At 46.2% G+C, this 18,811-nt stretch overlaps 2 protein-coding genes across 2 annotated transcripts in view; both read left to right on the top strand.

Moving 5' to 3' along the window:
• The first annotated feature begins 1,136 nt into the window (after positions 1 to 1,136).
• SLITRK3 (SLIT and NTRK like family member 3) lies at positions 1,137 to 11,292 on the top strand. Its single transcript, XM_072344454.1, has one exon. The coding sequence runs from the start codon at positions 1,137 to 1,139 to the stop codon at positions 3,990 to 3,992; it is 2,856 nt and encodes a 951-aa protein (XP_072200555.1). The 3' UTR covers positions 3,993 to 11,292.
• SI (sucrase-isomaltase) overlaps positions 4,052 to 18,811 on the top strand; it is a 75,655-nt gene continuing 60,895 nt past the window's right edge. Inside the window, exons 1-4 of the mRNA XM_072344453.1 lie at positions 4,052 to 4,189; positions 10,606 to 10,663; positions 11,309 to 11,507; positions 12,407 to 12,758. The gene's annotated coding sequence lies outside the window, so the exon portion shown is untranslated. The remainder of the gene's footprint in view (positions 4,190 to 10,605; positions 10,664 to 11,308; positions 11,508 to 12,406; positions 12,759 to 18,811) is intronic.

Below are 18,811 nucleotides of genomic sequence, written 5' to 3' on the forward strand. Positions count from 1 at the left end.
CATATAGTAGGATAGATAATTTACTGGCTGGTAAGTGCCAAGGCATTTTCTCTTCCACTTTCAGCTCTCTAACCGGGTCTCCTGCTTGGTGCTGGGGCACAGAACAGCCTACCCCAAGGCAGGCTGAGCGCTCTATCCTGGCTGCCTCCGAGCTGTCACTTCCCCTTAGATCTGCTGAACGCATGGGCATGTGCTTTAGCAAGATTAATCATCTCTAAATGCTTTAATCAGCTAAAATGACTAATATGTGGTATGTATCTGTCTGATAATTTACCAGCTGCAGTAATTTTGTGGTTGTGTTTGGATGGGGAATGTTTTCCTTTAGATCAGGGTTGTTAACTATTTGTTGCTTTAAAGACATTGTGGGGGTGCCGGAAGGGAAGCATTCTGGCAGGGACATCAGCCAACCTCATATTCCTCCCAACTTACCTACAGAATGCACGGAGCTGGCAGGGAGAGAGAGACTGAAGGGCTGGAATTCGGTAACTTTGAGAGTTTGCATGGATGAGAATCATAGAATGGCCTGGGTTGAAAAGGACGACAGTGGTCATGCAGTTTCGACCCTCCTGCTGTGTGCAGGGTCATCAACCACCAGACCAGGCTGCCCAGAGCCACATCCAACCTGGCCTTCAATGCCTTCAGGGATGGGGCATCCACAGCCTCCTTGGGCAACCTGAGAGCTGTGGTACTACAGTAGAGAATCCCACTGATGAGATATCCCTGTATCCATGCGGGCGATGATGGCTCTAAGCCTTGCAAACAAGTAGCAATGACATGTGGTTGTGAACGCCGTGGTGGAACACACATGCAGAGATGCAACACGTCCTGCTGTGTGCTCGTGTTGCTGTAGGGTCTGCATGTGCTCTCCTTGTTATATAGGTGGCACTTCCCGGGGGGCGGAGGGAGGCTGATATCGCGTGATTAAACCTTTAACATCTCTTAGATATAAATCAGGGCAAGGCTCGCACATCTGACACCCTCAGAGAGTGTTGTGAACATCCAGCCAAGCATTGCTGAACTTTGCAGGAGTCTGACACAAGTCTGGCAGGTAGGGGCTCGGTGCACGGAGCGGGGCAGGACAGGGATACTGAAAATGTGCATTTTGTTTCCCATTGCAGTTTTATAAACGTCAACAAATGATGAAACCTTCCTCGGCAGAGACGCTTCACAAAGGAAGGATGTGGTGGATAATTCTTCTAAGCACAATTGCTCTAGCATGGACTACACCCATTCCCTTGATAGAGGACTCGGAGGAACTGGATGAGCCTTGCTTCGATCCATGCTACTGTGAAGTGAAGGAGAGCCTTTTCCATATACATTGCGACAACAAGGGATTTATAAATATTAGTCAGATAACAGAGTCGTGGTCGAGACCTTTTAAACTTTATCTGCAGAGGAATTCCATGAGGAAATTGTACACCAACAGTTTTCTTCACTTAAACAACGCTGTGTCCATTAACCTTGGGAACAATGCACTGCAGGACATTCAGACAGGGGCTTTTAATGGGCTCCGGGTCCTAAAGAGGTTGTATTTGCACGAGAACAAATTGGACATTTTCAGAAACGACACTTTCCTGGGTTTGGAAAGTCTGGAATATCTGCAGGCAGATTACAATGTCATTAAGCGGATTGAAAGCGGGGCGTTTCGAAACCTAAGTAAATTGAGGGTCCTTATCCTAAATGACAATCTCATCCCCATGCTTCCCACCAACCTATTTAAGTCCGTGTCCTTAACCCACTTGGACTTGCGTGGGAACAGGTTGAAAGTGCTTTCGTACCGCGGAATGTTGGACCACATTGGCAGGAGCCTGATGGAGATTCAGCTGGAGGAGAACCCGTGGAACTGCACGTGTGAGATCGTGCAGCTGAAGAGCTGGCTGGAGCGCATCCCCTACACCGCCTTGGTGGGGGACATCACCTGTGAGACCCCCTTCCACTTCCACGGCAAGGACCTGCGGGAAATCAAACGGAGCAAGCTGTGCCCCATGCTGTCTGACTCCGAGGTGGAAGCCAGCCTGGGCATCCCCCAGCTGTCCTCCAGCAAGGAGAATGCGTGGCCCACCAAGCCTTCCTCCATGCTGTCCTCCTTCCATTTCACCGCTTCCTCGGTTGAGTACAAAACGTCCAACAAGCAGCCCAAGCCCACCAAGCAGCCCCGGGCACCCCGGCCGCCCCCGACGCCCCGCGGGCTGTACCCCGGGCCCAACCAGCCGCCCGTGGCCGCCTACCAGACCCGGCCCCCCATCCCCATCATCTGTCCCACGGGCTGCTCCTGCAGCTTGCACATCAACGACCTGGGCCTGACGGTCAACTGCAAGGAGCGGGGCTTCCACAACATCTCCGAGCTCCTGCCCAGGCCCCTGAACGCCAAGAAGCTGTACCTGAGCGGGAATTTGATACAGAAAATCTACCGCTCCGATTTCTGGAATTTTTCCTCTTTGGATCTCTTACACCTGGGGAACAACCGCATCTCCTACGTGCAGGACGGGGCTTTTATCAACCTACCCAATCTCAAGAGCCTCTACCTGAACGGCAACGACATCGAGCGGCTCACTCCGGGCATGTTCCGGGGCCTGCAGAGCTTGCATTACCTGTACTTCGAGTACAACCTGATCAGGGAAATCCAGCCGGCGGCCTTCAGCCTCATGCCCAACCTGAAGTTGCTCTTCCTCAACGACAACCTGCTGCGCACTCTGCCCACCGACGCCTTCGCCGGCACCTCGCTGGCCCGGCTCAACCTCCGCAACAACCACTTCTTTGCGCTGCCGGTGGCCGGGGTGCTGGAGCACCTGCACGCCATCGTGCAGATCGACCTGAAGCTCAACCCGTGGGACTGCACCTGCGAGCTGGTGCCGCTCAAGCAGTGGCTGGAGGCCCTCAGCTCGGTCAGCGTGGTGGGCGAGGTGCTGTGCGCCAGCCCCGAGCGCTTGGCTCGCCGCGACCTCCGCGCCCTGGAGCTGGCTGCGCTGTGCCCCGCCGCCCTCCGCCCCGCCGCCGCCGCCGCCGCTTCGCCCCCCGCCGCCGCCGCCCCTCCGCCGCCCGCCGCCACCGGCGCCGCCGCCTACGAGCTGCCCCCGCCCGGCGCCGCCGTGCCGCTCTCCGTCCTCATCCTCAGCCTCCTCGTCCTCTTCTTCTCCGCCGTGCTGGTGGCCGCCGGGCTCTTCGCCTTCGTGCTCCGCCGCCGCCGGCGGAAGCTGCCGTTCCGCGGCCCGCGGGCGGAGGCGGCCGACCTGGGCGGAGTGCCGCTGCGCTGCCCGCGGCTCTGCGAGGAGGGAGGCGGCGGCGGCGGCGGCGGCGGCGGAGGGGGCGGCGGAGGGGAACGCTCCCCGGAGAAGGCGCCCCCGGCGGGCCACGTCTACGACTACATCCCGCACCCGGTGACCCAGATGTGCAACAACCCCATCTACAAGCCGCGGGAGGAGGAGGAGGAGGCGGCGGGGGGAGGCGGCGGCGGGGAGGCGGCCGAGCTGCTGCGGGGCGGCGGCGAGCGCTTCTCCCACGCTGCCGCCGCTGGAGCCGCGCAGGAGCCGGGTACCAACTACCGCACTTTGCTGGAGAAAGAGCAGGAGTGGAGCCTGGCCGTGTCCAGCTCGCAGCTCAACACCATCGTCGCCGTCCACCCCCAGCACCCCGCGGGCGGAGGGCTGGCGGCGGGCCCCGGAGCTCCCGGGGGGGCGGCGGCGGGGGGGTGCGGCGGCGGCGGCGGCGGGGGGGCCCCGCGGGACCGCGAGCGGCCGCCGTGCGCCGTGGGCTTCGTGGACTGCCTGTACGGCACCGTGCCCAAGCTGAAGGAACTGCACGTGCACCCCCCTGGCATGCAATACCCGGACCTGCAGCAGGACGCCAGGCTCAAGGAAACCCTTCTCTTCGCGGCCGGAAAGGGCTTCTCAGACCACCAAACCCCCACAAGCGAATACCTCGAGTTAAGGGCCAAACTCCAAACCAAGCCGGATTACCTCGAAGTCCTGGAGAAGACCACGTATCGGTTCTGAGCCGCCCCGCCGCCCGCCCGGCCCCGCCGCATGCGATCGAGGATCCAGCTGTGCTCCCCCCGCCAGATGTGCAGCGGGGGGAGGCCGTTCTCAGATCATTAATCGACGAAGTGCCTTCGCAGACTTTTGCCAGCAGATGTTAATCAATCATTATTTTTTTATACTGAAACTGAGACTTTGACTGTGCCATGTCTAAGGTATATTATTATTATTATTATTATTATTATCGGGGATCTTTGTATTGATCCTGATTAAGTAAATTCCATGTGTTTTTTTTTGTTTTTGTTTTTTTTTTTTTAATTATTATTATTTCCCCCCCCTTTTAATTTTTCTTTGCAGTGAACTCCCTCTGTTTTCCCTCGGAGGGGGAGGGGAGGGGATGGGGGAGGGAGGATGGCATTTTGTGGCTCGCTTCCTTCTTGCCCATCATGGCACAGATTCTGTACATTTATTTAAGCAAACAAACAAACAAACAAACAAAATTGCGAAGAAGCAAACGAGCGCAGTTTGCTGCATGCCTGGAAACTGCAAGAGGGAAGGGAGGGGAGGGTCTTGCTCGAATGTCTCACTCTTGTCTCCCTCCCTCCCTCGCACGCACACACACCCGCACCGCCACCCCGCTGCCCCCTACGGGTTCCCCCTCCAAGCGGTGCGGGGCCGCAGCCCCGGGCTGTCCCCACGTGGCCCACCCACCCCTCGGGGATGCGCGGTGACGCTTCGTCGTGACGCCATGGTTTTTCTTTGGAGGACATCCGCACTTTCCTACTAAAAGCAACACGCAAATACATAGAAAAAAATGAGGGGAAAAGAAAAAAAGCAAAACAAACAAACAAAAGCTACTGGGCACTTGTCACTAACAGCTTTGTAGGAAGCACTTTTAATGTTTTTTCTCTCATACCCACATCCATGCACACGCACACACCGAGGTACAACGATGTGCTTATATTTATTCTGTAATTTCAAGTGAATATAAATTGTAAAGGTAATGTTTAATCATTGTACAGTGATGCGTCTGGTATAGCTTTCCTAATAAAACGTTTTGAAAAAAAAACAACAAAAAAACAACCCATGCACACATATATATATATATATCTTCATATATATATATATATGTATATATGACTACAAAGCTTGAACCTTAAACTCCAGCTTCCCCCTATGAGATTTCCTTCTCCCACTTTAACCTCGAGAGCTATTTTATTAATAACGGTTCAGTGCACTGTGATGTTAACAGAGAAAACCCTGTACAGCTTCTCTCGCCAAGATACCACCCGAGACTTCTTAAAACCCGATTTACAATCTGTATTCCCACGATGCGCAGCGCTGATGGCAGTTCCCGTGTGTTTAAAAATAGGCAGCGAATTTAAGCCCTCGTTCTCGAGAAGAGCTGCCTCTGCCTGCTGCTAAGCCGGGGAGGGGGGGCGGGAGGGGGGCATCGCACGGGTTGCTCCTGCCGTTCGCATCGCAGTCAATGAAGGGGGATGGGAAAGGGCACCATAACGCATTTCAATTTTGGAAAAAGAAACTCGGAGCGAGCTGGAAAGGGATGCCTAAAGCCTCAGCCGCTCCGCGCTCAAAGCGGAACCAGACCAAAGACGATGTGGGGTTGCCTCTGCTGGGGGAAGTCCCGGTCGGTATCTTGGCCCCGGCGGACCCGAACCGGGCGATGGCGGCGGCTTTGCGTGGCCGCAAGGTGGCGCTATAACACCGGTACTGGCTTCCGCTGAGCCGCTGCCGTCCGGCCTTGGTCCGATGCCGGCCCCGCAGCTCGGGGCGCCTCTGAGCGGGATGGGTTGGGGGGGGGAGGTGTGGAAAGGGAGAGCCCGGATCGGGGTGAGGTGCAGCCCTAATGCCTGAATTCTGTAGAGAGCGATCGAATCTTATCTCTAAATATCTTTTGTCTTTATGGGGTATCGGTCATTTATCCAGGTGAATTGCGATTGCTTTCCCCGCCCTGCGTTAAAATATCTCTCCGAGGGCATTTCATCTGATTGGTGTTAGAAGGGTTGAGGATCTCTGCCCTTTGGGGTTTCCAGCTCAGCCTGGTGTCATCTCAGTCCCAGCTGTTCCTCCTTTCTGTTGGGAGCGACTCTCTCCCACCCAGCACAATGCATTTAATGGAGGTAAAACTGTGAGTGCTTGTTTCCACCCTGAGCGCCCCTATTTATGGCTTCAGTGAGTGTTCTTATTGCAGGCTTTTTGTCAGTCTGTCTTGGAGAAGCATCTGGGTGCGACAGAAGTAGTTTCCTGAGCCTTGGCAGTAGCCGTGTGTGCTTTGAGATGGAGGGACAGCTCCAAATGTTTTCAGTTCAGCATTGGCTCCGTGTCCTTGGTCAAAAAAAAAAACCCAACTGCTATTCAAAGATCCCTCCATTGAGCTGAATGTGTTTTATAACAGCTGTGTTCAGCTCCAGTGTGCTGGGGGTGGGGAATTGTTTTATGGGTTTTGTTGGTTGCCTTTTGTTTTGTTTTGGTTTGGTTTTTTTTCTGTGTGGTTGTTGGGTTGATTCTTTTTGTTTGTTTGGTTTTGATGCACAGTAGAAGAGCATGGACATGTTAAACAAAAAATAAACATCCAAGTGCAAAGGCCAGTTCCTTCTTATGATAACCACTGTAATATGATAATCATAACCACGCTGATAAGGCAACATGCAAGGAGCACGTGGAGCTGTACGGATCAGGTTAAAGGACAACCCCTACTGAGAGTGGTGCTGTGTATATTTGGTGATGCCATCAGACCCCGAGTGTTCATACTTGTATCCAAATATAGCAAAGCCAGTTGCAAATAGTGTTTATATTTTAATTAAAATGCAGAAAGGCAAGACAGTTGCAGCATAACTATAGGTAGCAATCTCACCCGTGGCTGGTGAGGAAATCTATTTATTCAGTGGAAATAAATTTGTTCTATGATGATGGAATTTTGTATTAAAAGAGAGAATTTTTGGCTTACACTGAGTTATTTTTCTTTCCTTGTGTAGGAAGCTTCCTTTTCCTTGTGTGCTGGGGACTCACTGGAACCATTTGGGGATGGTTCCCTCTGGAAATGTCGATAATACATAACTGTGATATCTGATGTATATTACGATGACTTCTATTTTGCTATTTCATTGTGTTGAGCTGAGGTTGAGCGGGTGGTAGCGTTGCTTTCCACTGCAGGAAGCAAAAGTGGGTCCATCATCTCTGATGTGTGGTGGGTGGATACTTACATGCCGGGACTGGGTTGCTCCTAATTCACAGGGATTATCATCGTTATCAGTGGTATTACTGGTAGCATTAATAATATCGGGAAGGAACCAAATAAAGTCAAATGATCCACCTTCACATTGGAGCTGTTTGATGGGATAGTGCTTGAAATAAATATCTCTGTATTTTAGCATGGTGTATGACAAGCAGGTGGTATCAACTAAAGCAGATCAGTGTGTGGTGGTGCTCTGAGCAGTGCTGTAAATCTGTTGCTGTGTGTTTGCTTTACTCACTCATTGACTATACTGAAGTTCTTCCTTACAGGTGCAGAGGACAGGAACCACCAGGTAAGTCCCAGTCCCAGCCAGTAACGGCTGCATGCAGGGAAATAGAGATGATAATCACAGTGCTTAGTGCTCTTTTGTATTTCTTTGGTGTTGGCATTGATGTAAGATGATGTTTTGGCTGGGTCAGAAGATCTCTTTGAGACTTCGCTGTGCGGATCTTTGGCTGTGCCAGTAGTGGTGTTAGGTGTGAATTGTTGTTGTGGTGTGAATAGTCTGACTCCCACAATGGGTTGTGGGGTGCTAGGAGGCATACTGCCCTGGTCAGGGGAATGTTGCAACTCTAAGGATTCTGTGATTGCAGACATTATTTGCTCTGAGAGTCAGTAGGTTTGAGTGAAGCTGTGGTAACTCAGCATGTTATCAGGGACCTTTGCAGGAAAAAAAAGAACCCAAATACCCATTTTTCATGCAATCATAGAATGGCTTTGTTGAAAAGGACCACAATGATCATCTAGTTTCAATCTCCCTCTTGTGTGCAGGGTCACCAACAACCAGACCAGGCTGCAAGTCATCTTTGCAGATGTGGTTTTAAGCAGTTATGGCCAATTTGTGTTCGCTCCTACGAACACAGCAACACAACAGAAAGGTCTCTACAGATTGTCAATATGCAATGGTCTCTATTTCTGGAAGGCTGATGTGTGCTAGCAGCAACTGTTGAGTGCTGTGCTCCTTCTTTACTCAAGTACCTACTTCAAATGGAGTTGAAGGGTTCACATGAACAGCGTGTGATAAATTGGCTCTGTCTACAGCAGAAGTGTTCACGTGAACGGAGTGTGCAGCATCTGGCTGTAAGTTTGGAAGTTCACTGGTTATCTGCATTACTCAGCCTGAGAATATGGCTCTTGGCAATCACACCAGCCATTTAGGTGTGAACTCGTTCCAGAATTGCACTTCTTCCAACAGCGTTTGCTCTTACAACATGGGTATGCTCTGCTGCACATTGCATATTCCTCTTTGCTAGACCAGAATTTGGTTCAAAATCTGACTTCCTCATATCTGACTTTTACAATAAGCTTATGTGTGGGTTGGATAATTCAACCCAGTTGTTTCCATGAGAGAAATGAAGAGGAATTTCACCCTATATGTAGTTTCATATCTTCTTCATACTAAAATCTAGCTCTTTGTACAGAGAAGAAAAAAAAAAAAAAAAAAAAAAAAAAAAAAGTATAACATTTTAAATAATCTGTGATGGAAATACACTTTCTCCCTCTCTTCTTGAGAAGACAAACTGATTTATTCTCAATAATATATCTAAGTCCCAATTTGTTGCATGATTGTGCTTGTGGAAGAAGTGGAATATGCCTGGAGAAAAGACTTGTGTGGGCATAGAGCTGAGGTCTGATCCCCCTCTTGATGAAACCAGTGCTGGAATACATTGCAGCTCAGTTTTGGTCATCAGCCCCAAATGCAGAGCAAAGTCTAATCTCAGAAAATTGCAACCTATGTTGATAGGTTGCAACCTATGTTGATGGTGCAACGTGATGTGGGTTATCTTTATCATTATGAAAGTATTTGGAAACATTCCCCGGTGGTGGGATTTTTCTCTTTTAAATCTGCTGATATTGTGGTGGTTTTGTTGTGGGAATTCCCTGTCTAAGGGTTGTACTGGGTAATCTCTGCACAGTGGATGCTGCATCAGTCTTTGCATTTTGAATGTGAAGGATTTTAATTCTAGGTGAAGGATTTTATTTTATTTTATTTTATTTTATTTTATTTTATTTTATTTTATTTTATTTTATTTTATTTTATTTTATTTTTTTACACTAGGAAGATGTATATATATGCAATACTAAGAAGTCGTGTGCCTTAAAATGATTAGATAATTATAGAGGGAATAGCACAATATAACATATTCAGAGCTCAGTCATGTGTCATGTACTGAGCATGTGATGTACTGAATGTCCATTCACTTTTTCTAACATCTTTATTTTTCTACTGGAATTGCCTAAATCTCTTAAGAGTATCCTATATATTCTATGAGTGCAGAAGAAAGGTTTTAGGTTAGTAAAGGGTCAAATCTCTCTGAGTCAGGGAATACAAATAGATACTATGACAAATGGGAGCAAAGTTCCTTTGCATGTCACGTGTCATGGAAGCTGGGCATGTTGTGTAGCACTGTACCAGGAAGGGAGGTTCTCTGTAGGGATGCAGATTGTGCGTTGAATGGTTTCAAACATGGATTCTTGAACTTCAGAGAGTCACTGCTGGACCTGAGACAAGGCGTGTGTGATGGCACTGCCGTCTCTTCTGCTGGTGGTGACACCTGGCACCATTGCTGGCTGAGACTCCTGAAAAAGCAGTCCTAAATAAATGAAATGCCTCGTGGTTTTCATGACAGTTATCTGAGTAATCCTTGAACAGAGGTCTGTTATTGAACTTTGGATGCTTTTGCTTCGGAAATCAAGGCCAATTATAGTTTTGTTGCTGTCATTTTGTGATTGTTTGTTTTTAATGAGGCTATCACTGGAGAAATGAAAATGTTGCAGTGTGAAAGTTCTCACCAAAGAATACTTTTTAGTAGGACTTTCAAATCTCTCTTTTCTACTCTTTGCTTTGGAGAATGAAGGAGCCACACTCAAAATTGCATAGGAGCTGCCTCTTGAGCTCAGAGTTGCAATGCATTCGTGCTTCTGTGTCTTCTCATTCCCAAGAGCACCCACTGTGTTAGGCTCAAAGGAAGATGTAAGGAGCTCCAGTTAGTGAGATTACAGTGCCAGATGAGGCCAGCTAACCTGTTGCACCATTGGCTCTCACCCCAAGCAATCAAAGACCTGATGTCCCTCACAGCTGCGTGGCACAGGGGTTAGAACAGCAATGAGCACTTAGAAAAACTTAGTTGTAGCATTTCTGTGAAAAAAAGAACATTCAAAAAGCTGGGCGCTGGTAATGAACATTGGCTGTTGGTCTCTGAGTTCTTTAGGAAACTCATCCAGAGCTTTATTGATGCAGTTAAATCGCCATGTAAGGGCAGGCCTGGTTGGTCCTCATGAAAGCACTGCTGGAAAAGATATGTAACTAATGCATTCTTCTTCATCAGAGAGCGTCGTTTCTTGTGGCATCACTTCTGTTGTGTTTTCTTGCAGTGACCCAAAAACCTGGCTGCTTTGGAAAGTGGATAGTATTGGCAATCAAAGAAATATGGCAAGTAAAGATATTTTTCAGATCCAGTTTATATTAGTGTTTTATGCCAAGAAAGGGCAAATCCTTGCTATCGGGTCCTTGTTCTGCCGCCTTCACTGATTAAGGCAATGAGTCAGTGATGGTTCAGTGTCTTCATTTATCCCTTTAGCTTTAAGCCAACAAAGTGAGGAAGGTGGGTGTATGCAACTTATGTGTGTATTTATGTATATGTGTCTTCCTCCTGTGGGCAATGTGGGGCCATGGCACTGTAGCTGGTGGTGCTGATGAGAGAAATGGTGTTGGCACTGATGGGTTAAGCTGTCACAAGTAGAAACTGTGCCAAGGCTAGCAATGCAAACAGCACCACAAAGTCAATCACCTCGCTGCATCAGGGCCAGTCAGTGGCAGCACACTATTCCTGTAGAGACCTCTCTTTTAAAGCAGGTGAACAAATATCTCACAGAACCCCTTTTGCCCCACATTGAGCCCAAATTCTCAGGCAGCCTCCGGATTTGTTGGCATTCTCCACATTGCTTTTCCCTGCCTGCATGCAACAATAATCATTTGGCTGACAATGAGTTGTGACGCCTCGGTTTGCACATCGACCGTGCAAGAGAAACAGAGACCAATTGAAAATATGGTTATCTTTGTTGGGTTTTTCTGTAGAGTGATGTTTTGCACCTCAAGACTTCATTCTGTAAGATGTATCGACGGGATTGCCTACCTGTAACTCAGCTTTGTAAGCAGCCTCCCGAGGTTAGCCACGGTGGTATTACATGCCTTGTGCTTTGCCAGCCCTGCAAGCCAGCCAAAGTCTGTTAAAGCCTTCAGAGCACAAAGCACTGATAAGATGGATCTCTAACAGGTACGCATCAGGGATAATGCAAAGGTGTTCTGTGTACAACAACCTAAAATTAGTTGCTGCTAGCTCAAAGCAGAAGTAACCGCCTCTTATGTTGTTACTTCTGCTGAAATGGAGGGGCTGATGTGTGTAGGGAAGTGATGATGCTGTGTGTGCATTATATACGTATATACAGTCTCTAAATGTGTATGTATATGTATATATGCTAGCATGTTCAAGTGTAGAAGTCATTTTTTGTAAGTTCAGTGAGATTCAGGCATATGGCTTGCTTTGAACTGTTATTAAAATATGGGCATTTTGGTGATAAAGCTAAAAATGCATACCTTAAGACCTACATTCTTAATGTAGGTCAGTGGAGGCACTTCTCAGACATATTATCATTTTGGACACTTCATCTTAGCAGCATATTGCATCTCCTGGAATAGGTTAGCAGAGGCAATGGGGGAGAAATTGCTGCATCTGAAGTCATTCCGAGATGTTGCCAAGTTTCTCAGGAACCAGAATTGCAGGATAATGAGTATTATATTTAATTCGTGATGGAAAGGCAACCATGGGGAGTTCAGCAGAGGCAACACAGATCGTCTTGGCTCTGTGGCGGAGGGAGCATTTATAACTGTAGCTAGCTAAAAAGAGGAAAGCTGCCTGCATATTTGTGGGTATATATATATTTATATATATGTATATACAAATCTGTGTATGTGTAGATAACACCGTGTGTATATATGTATGTATGTATATGCCCATAATGTATATGTGTATCTATATATGTGTATACATTTATATAAATTTCTATTTCTCTATATGAATAGTCATGCAACTATGAAAAATAGCATTATCACCAGTGTGTCCTTTGCTTTAAAACCCAACGAGAAGCTACTTCCATTAATCCTATGTTGGCACAGAGCTCTTCAGTTATCATTTACATGTAGAGAGGAGCACAGCTCCATAGCTGAGCACCAGCCTGGAAGGCCTTCCCTCCTCCAGAAGACTCCAAGCAAGTTATTACCTTCTCCACAGCTGTTCCACATATGTGAAATAAAGTGGTGGTCAAGGTCAATCAGGGGCTGGTTTTAAAGGCAAGGGCAGAAGGAGCAGTGAGCTCTTTGTGCTTGGAAGTCTCTGTGATGCTGGCAGAGGTCTGATGGTGAAGTGGCCTCAGCTGTGGTTACTCTGGTTGCTGTTGGTGGTCCCAGCTAACAGCAGCAGCTTCTGCACAGGACAGGAAGGGAGGAAATTCATCTTTTTTCCTCTAAAGTAAGTGTTCGGAGTCTGATTGCTTTGGTTCAGTGATGCATGGATTTCCATTTGGGGCTGGGATGTTAAGTTGTAAGCTCAGTGAGCTTCTAATTTGGGATGCCTTTTATGTTATAATTGATTTTGAATAATTTCACTTCATTGTTAGAACAAGCTATACCTTAATTCATGCTATGTTTGAAGAACTCAGCTGGAAAACTATTTATATCAGGATGGATTTTGCACTTGGCTTCAGTGGGGTTGAACAAGATCAGAGCGTTTCATGAAGCACTGATATCAAAACAATCTGGTGGTTGTGCAACTATTAAATGAAAGTGTAATTTTGTAATAAAAGTGTGAACAAAAAAAATATATTGGTTTTCTAGTTATATATTCTGTAACAACAACATATTTCTATCACTGAGAACTTTGGTCAGCTACTGGGTTTTGGCAAGGGTTTTGGTTCTGTGCTTCTGCTGGTTGCTGTGAGATTTGCCCCTTCCTACCTCTTGCGCTGAGCTCCCTCCTGGCTGTCCTGCTGCCAATCTGCTGTCATGTGCAAGCTGCAATGTGACCAGAAAGGGGAGAAGGGATTATTTCTTCTTAAGCTCTCTGTTTCCTTTGAGGTAGGAGATGAACAGAAATGAAAACAGTTACCTTGTGGTTTTAAATATATGGTGTGGGGTGGAGCATTTCTCTTAAGATTCCTGGTTGTGCTGGGCCTTATTATTTCATATGGAGGAAGTAATCACCTTATAGGACAGTGCTTCCCCATCTTTTTTTGCCTAAATGATGTGAAAATATGCTGAATTTTTATGCTGCCTGCTCATTAAAGCAAACTCTCTGCTGTTTTTAATGATTTCAGTGTATTGGAATGCTGAATGGAGACGAGAACAAGGGGAGCAGAAAAGTTAATCACTTTTTAATTAACTTATGCAGTCCTGATGTCAGGCCAACCATTTGAATGTGATGTTTCTGTGGTGCCCATGGGCACGTTGTCTACAAATGGCTAATTTTCCTGAGCAGGAAGCATCTGAATTTGAGCAGGGAGTATCAGAAAGTTCAGAGAGCTGCTGCTTTGCTGTGCATCTGGAGACTTGGGAGAGCTTGGGAAATGAGGTTTTCTGGTGTCTCTGCTTAAAGAAGATGCCTAAACGTCTGCATCCTCGGGAAGGCAGTCATTCAGATAAAAAGCTTGGAATTTGAACCCAGTAAGGGAATGATAATGTACCCAAATCTCTTCATTCTCAGTAGTAACCTCTTCTTTGTGGGATAAATTTAATCTATAATGAGCCTTGGCTACTTGCTATGTTGCTATAATGAAACAGCACACCCTGCCACGTGTGTGGTTGAGGTTTGCTGTTTTTCATGTTAAAAAGGAACGTTGTAGTTGGAAGATCAGGCACACAAAGTCACGTTGTTGCTACAGACAAGCATCCAAATAAGTTACAGGACTTAAAGCACAGAGGTGCCTAAGGCTCTGCTGGTGTAGATCATAGCTGATTCATTGGACTCAGCATGGCACTGCTGGTACCCCAGAGGTGGGGAGAGATGATTCAGAGATGTCTGCTACCCTCTGGCATCCATGTCTATATGGGTTGTGCTGTGAATGGATGCCAACCCATAAAGACAAGAGTTCCCCAGGTTGCTGTGTGACTTTGCACCCACCTGATACCCATTCCTGTCTTTATGTGTCAAAAGTAAACACCAGGCAAACACTAATTTGCCAAAGCAAAATCTTGGGAAATCCTGTTTACCACCCCTTTCCTCCCCATTGGAAGTAACTGTGAAGTCGCAGGAATCTCTTGTGAAAGTGCTGGAAGGATGAATCAATAGAGAAAGGTCTGACACTGGAAACATGGAGCTGCACATGGGTTGGCAATTGCTGACTAAGCCAAATGCACGGGGTTTGGATGGATGGGTAAGTAGTGAAGACATGGATGTTTGGTTGAGATCTGGAAGAGGGAATTGTTGGAGAAAATAATTGCAGACAGCTGGGGCAGGTCTGGAGAATAAAAGTGCTCTCTGGGTCAGCTGCATGAGCACAGTAATGTCACTGTGTAAACTTGAAACACAGTGATTCCTAATTTGAAGGTAGAGATGGAGGTGTTGTATTTGTCAGGAGACAGCTTATTCAAGGAGAAGATGGTCATGTTTTAAGCCTTTTAGCTTCTCTTCTGGGGAAGGGACAGGGAAATAACTGAGAGCTGGGAGGCAACTGGTGACCCATACTGGGGGCAACATCATCCATCTCCCAGTTTGTTTAAAATCTTGCCCTGAAGTCACAAGAGCTCCTCATCACTACTTAAGCTCAGGAGCTCAAATTAGATATCTGTTAAAAGTATGAGCTGAAATTTCTATTCCTTTCTTGAGTAAGATGCTCAATGTATGCTCTTAAGGACTATTTTATTTTGTAATTAAAAGGGGAAAAAAAAATGACTATGCCTGCTGTCTGCTCCAGAACCTTCTCTGCCTGGGCATGCACATAGCAGAGCAAAAAAATCCACTATAAATGTGGCTTATTGGGTTTGCTGCATGTCCAAAATCCTCAAGCAGGTTTTTCAGAGGAGGCTATAAATTACTTTTCTGAGCCTGCATCAGTAACAAGTTGTTTCTTGAAGAAAAAGATTAATTTGAGGGAAGTGCCAAAGTGGATTAAATGCAAGCTCAGGAAGGTCAGGAAAAGGGGAGCTGCTGCTAGACAGAGGTGCTTGGAAAAAAAAAGCATTAATCCACTTCTATTAATCTTGTGAGTTTTGTAAACTCCGATGAGTTGTATTATATCTCCACTAACAATCTTGGCTGATAGCCTCATTTTGGAGGATGGCAGAGAATAGAAAAAAAAATCATCAAACTAATGTTCATCAGTGGGATTTGATACCTCTAGTGATTCCTACATATGTTGCAAAGGAGTTGAATGTAACAGGCTGACAGCATGAAAATAATAAAAGAAGCTGAGATTTGTAAATACTTAATATGGGAAAAAAATGTAAGGGTGTGACTGGCGTTTTTAATGGGAAACTTGGTAGAAATTTCTGATTACTGATCATCTAAAGGTCTTGAGAAATGTGACCTATCATAACAAGTCATGATAATCCAAATGATCATTATGGGCCTTTTCAACCCAAGGCATTCTATTATCCTATGATTAAGTCCTTAAAGTCAGTTTTTTAAAACGGTGGTTGAAAGTTATACCGAAGCTGAGCATGTGTTAAAGCTAAAATAGAGATGGCTGGGCTGGGGGTCTTTAAGGAGGAATGTCACTTGTGGAAGTGATTTTCCTTTCCCAGTGAGTAGTGTGACTGGAATAGCAAGAGCTGGTAATGTTAAAAATCACTGAAATGATTTTTCTGTGATGATGTCCAGAAGGGTAGATGAGTGCTTGCAATTGAGCTGGTATAAGCGAGGAGCTGGCAGCTGGGTCCTCCTGCCTTCTAACCAGCCCTGGATGCTGATTTCCTCTGTGGATTTAGATAAATCCTTTAATATTGCTTTTGTAGTTTACATCTCTGTAGAACACTTATCTCTACCATGGAGGTATAGTGGGAATATACAGCACAGCTGTCTGTGCTGAGAACTATTTGTAATATATTATCGACAGAACTAAATGCTTGCAATGAAATTCCCCAAATACACACACCCGAGACTTGAGTGCATTTGCCTAAAGGGTGACACCAGAGAGGACTGTGGGCAATACCTTCATCAAGTACTGGTGGGTATAGTAAGGAGAGCTGGTGAAGTAACACACATCTTCAATCTTGGCTCACCTTTTTAGTTCTAGTTTAAGAGTGAAAATTGATCCCTGTGGTTCTTACAGCACAGATGCCCTGTGAGGTTCCTTGCTGTGTCAGGTGCCTTATGGAGAGATGGTGTTCCACCCTGGGTGCTTGGTATCCCAACTCTTACATCATTTATCCTAACAGAGGTACCAAAGCAATTTTATTGTAATGTTTTACCTTGAGTGTGTCTTTGTAGCAGTAGCAAGAAGCTGTGTATCTGAAGAACCTTTGGAGCCCTCTCCTCCAGCCCCTGCTGTACTCTCACATTTCAGTGCCTCACTGTCCATCATCTCAGCATCCTCTGCACAAGTAACCTTAGTTCAATATTGTGTTTCTGGCAGTGCACGTTTCACATTAAACACTATCTACTGTAACTCTGCACATAAACAACTAGCAGTGTTCTTGGGAGCTGTCCTTTGCATGCCTTACATCACATACAGATGCAGGTCACGTTTGCAACTCAAAATACATGCTATGTAGATTCATAGATTTTATAAGAAACAACACAAAGTAATGAGAGGTGTGTCATCTTTGGTTTCTCACTTGAGAGGCAGCAGGACAGCACAGGAGATTTATTTGCTATCCCAGCCACTGGCTTTTGTGTAGGCGAAAGCGCATCGCTTTGCTTTAGCCTGCCCATAGGAACAAAGATGTTTTGCAAAAGGGAAAATAGTCAGATAGCAGCCCATCAGTAAAGACAGCAAGGAAGGAAATGCGGGTTTCTATTCCAAGCGTGCTGTGAGCCAGAGTGAGGAGAAGTATAAAAAGGGAAGAAGTGTTGTTTGAATCTGACTAACCACTCAGCCTGTCTTTAGGGGTTTGAAATAATGTCTGCGTCGTGTTCGAGTGCAGTAGTCGGAGATGAAAAATCCCTGTTCCACAGCCTGAAATTAAATCAGTGTGTAAATGATTCCCTCCCACCTTGGGTGAAACTCATATTGGGGCTGATGTTTCAGTGTTAATTTTACCATCCTATGGGATATGTCTGTGAGTGGAAGGGATGATCTTGAGGTGTCCAAGAGCAGAGCTGGCAGGGGCACCTGCAGTGCTAAGGGATGGGAGAATGGCTGGCAGGAGCATCACTGCATAGACTTGTACTGCAGCCTGGAGGGACTGCAATAGATCATCTTTGTTCCAGTATCATAGAAACTGTGTGTGCATCTTAGCAAAAATGAAGAGATTATAGCTCTCTAAATCAAGGCAAATACATGCTGGCAGTGAATACTGACAGAACTGTATGCAACATGTGTTGGGAGGCTAAACTGTCTTCAGTTAACATGAGCGTTAGCAGCCCCAGGGGTGCTCATGCCACGTGAAGTCAGGCTGGAAGGTACTACTGATAGTCATGTTAAGAATCTCATGCAAACAAATTTGAATGGAAGACTGCAGAACATTCTCCAAACAAAAGTGCTGTGTGTCGCCTGGTGATGCAATGTATTGCCTGGTTTTGTGCTTATTTGAAACAAAGCAACCACTTAAACGTTAGGGTTACAGCAGAAAGACATGATTCAGGTTATTGCTTTTCCAGGGCAATGTTCCTTGTGTGGTTTTGTGTGGGCACATCCCTGTGGACGCAGAGCCCCAGCAAAGCAGGGAATGCCTCCTGCATTGCAATTCATAGAAACGGGAGGCAGTAAGCGTCCTTTCAATGAAATGAGATCTTCTGCAGGAAGAAAAGCACTGTGTAACATTCAGAAACTTGCTGAAATGATTTTCTGCTGGACTCACTGTATTACCATGTAGTGCCAGGTCTTGCATCTTACTGATGGGATCAGTAAATATTCACAAAGGGTGCATAGGCAAAGAACGCTTGATGCTACTAGCTGTGTTTAAAAAGCTTGCGATCCTGAAGGTCAGGGTTCTGTCATTTACTTATTGGTTTGACTTTTGTAATAGGACCCCATATTCTTCAATAGGATTACCCATTCACAGGGTTAGGAAACCTCAGCAGATGATGGGGATTTGTTGTGATCAGAATTCCCAATGAAGGTAACTATGCAATCAGAATATCAAAATGGCTGATGCTCTGTTGCTCGGTAAGGTTCTGTTTTGGCAACCAGATGCAAAGTAGGTGCTCAGCAAAGAGCGATTCTAGAAGTGTACAGAATGGAGATGAAAAAAATTATACCCTTTGGTTACTTTCTATGAGTTCATAATCGTAATTTGAGAGGACCTGACTGGCTGAAAATGAAAAATATTAAAGCTTAAAGTGAATATTATTTTTTGAAATGAAGTACTTTAGGAGCATTTAAATGCTTTAAATAACTGTGTACAAGTTGGATGTTACCATTTCTT

Source organism: Excalfactoria chinensis, chromosome 9 (genome assembly GCF_039878825.1).
Source record: "Excalfactoria chinensis isolate bCotChi1 chromosome 9, bCotChi1.hap2, whole genome shotgun sequence".
Taxonomy (NCBI): domain Eukaryota; kingdom Metazoa; phylum Chordata; class Aves; order Galliformes; family Phasianidae; genus Excalfactoria; species Excalfactoria chinensis.

Bases quoted from the DNA above. Each gene is read 5' to 3' on its own strand.
- SLITRK3 (XM_072344454.1), top strand. From the start codon at position 1,137: ATGATGAAACCTTCCTCGGCAGAGACGCTTCACAAAGGAAGGATGTGG.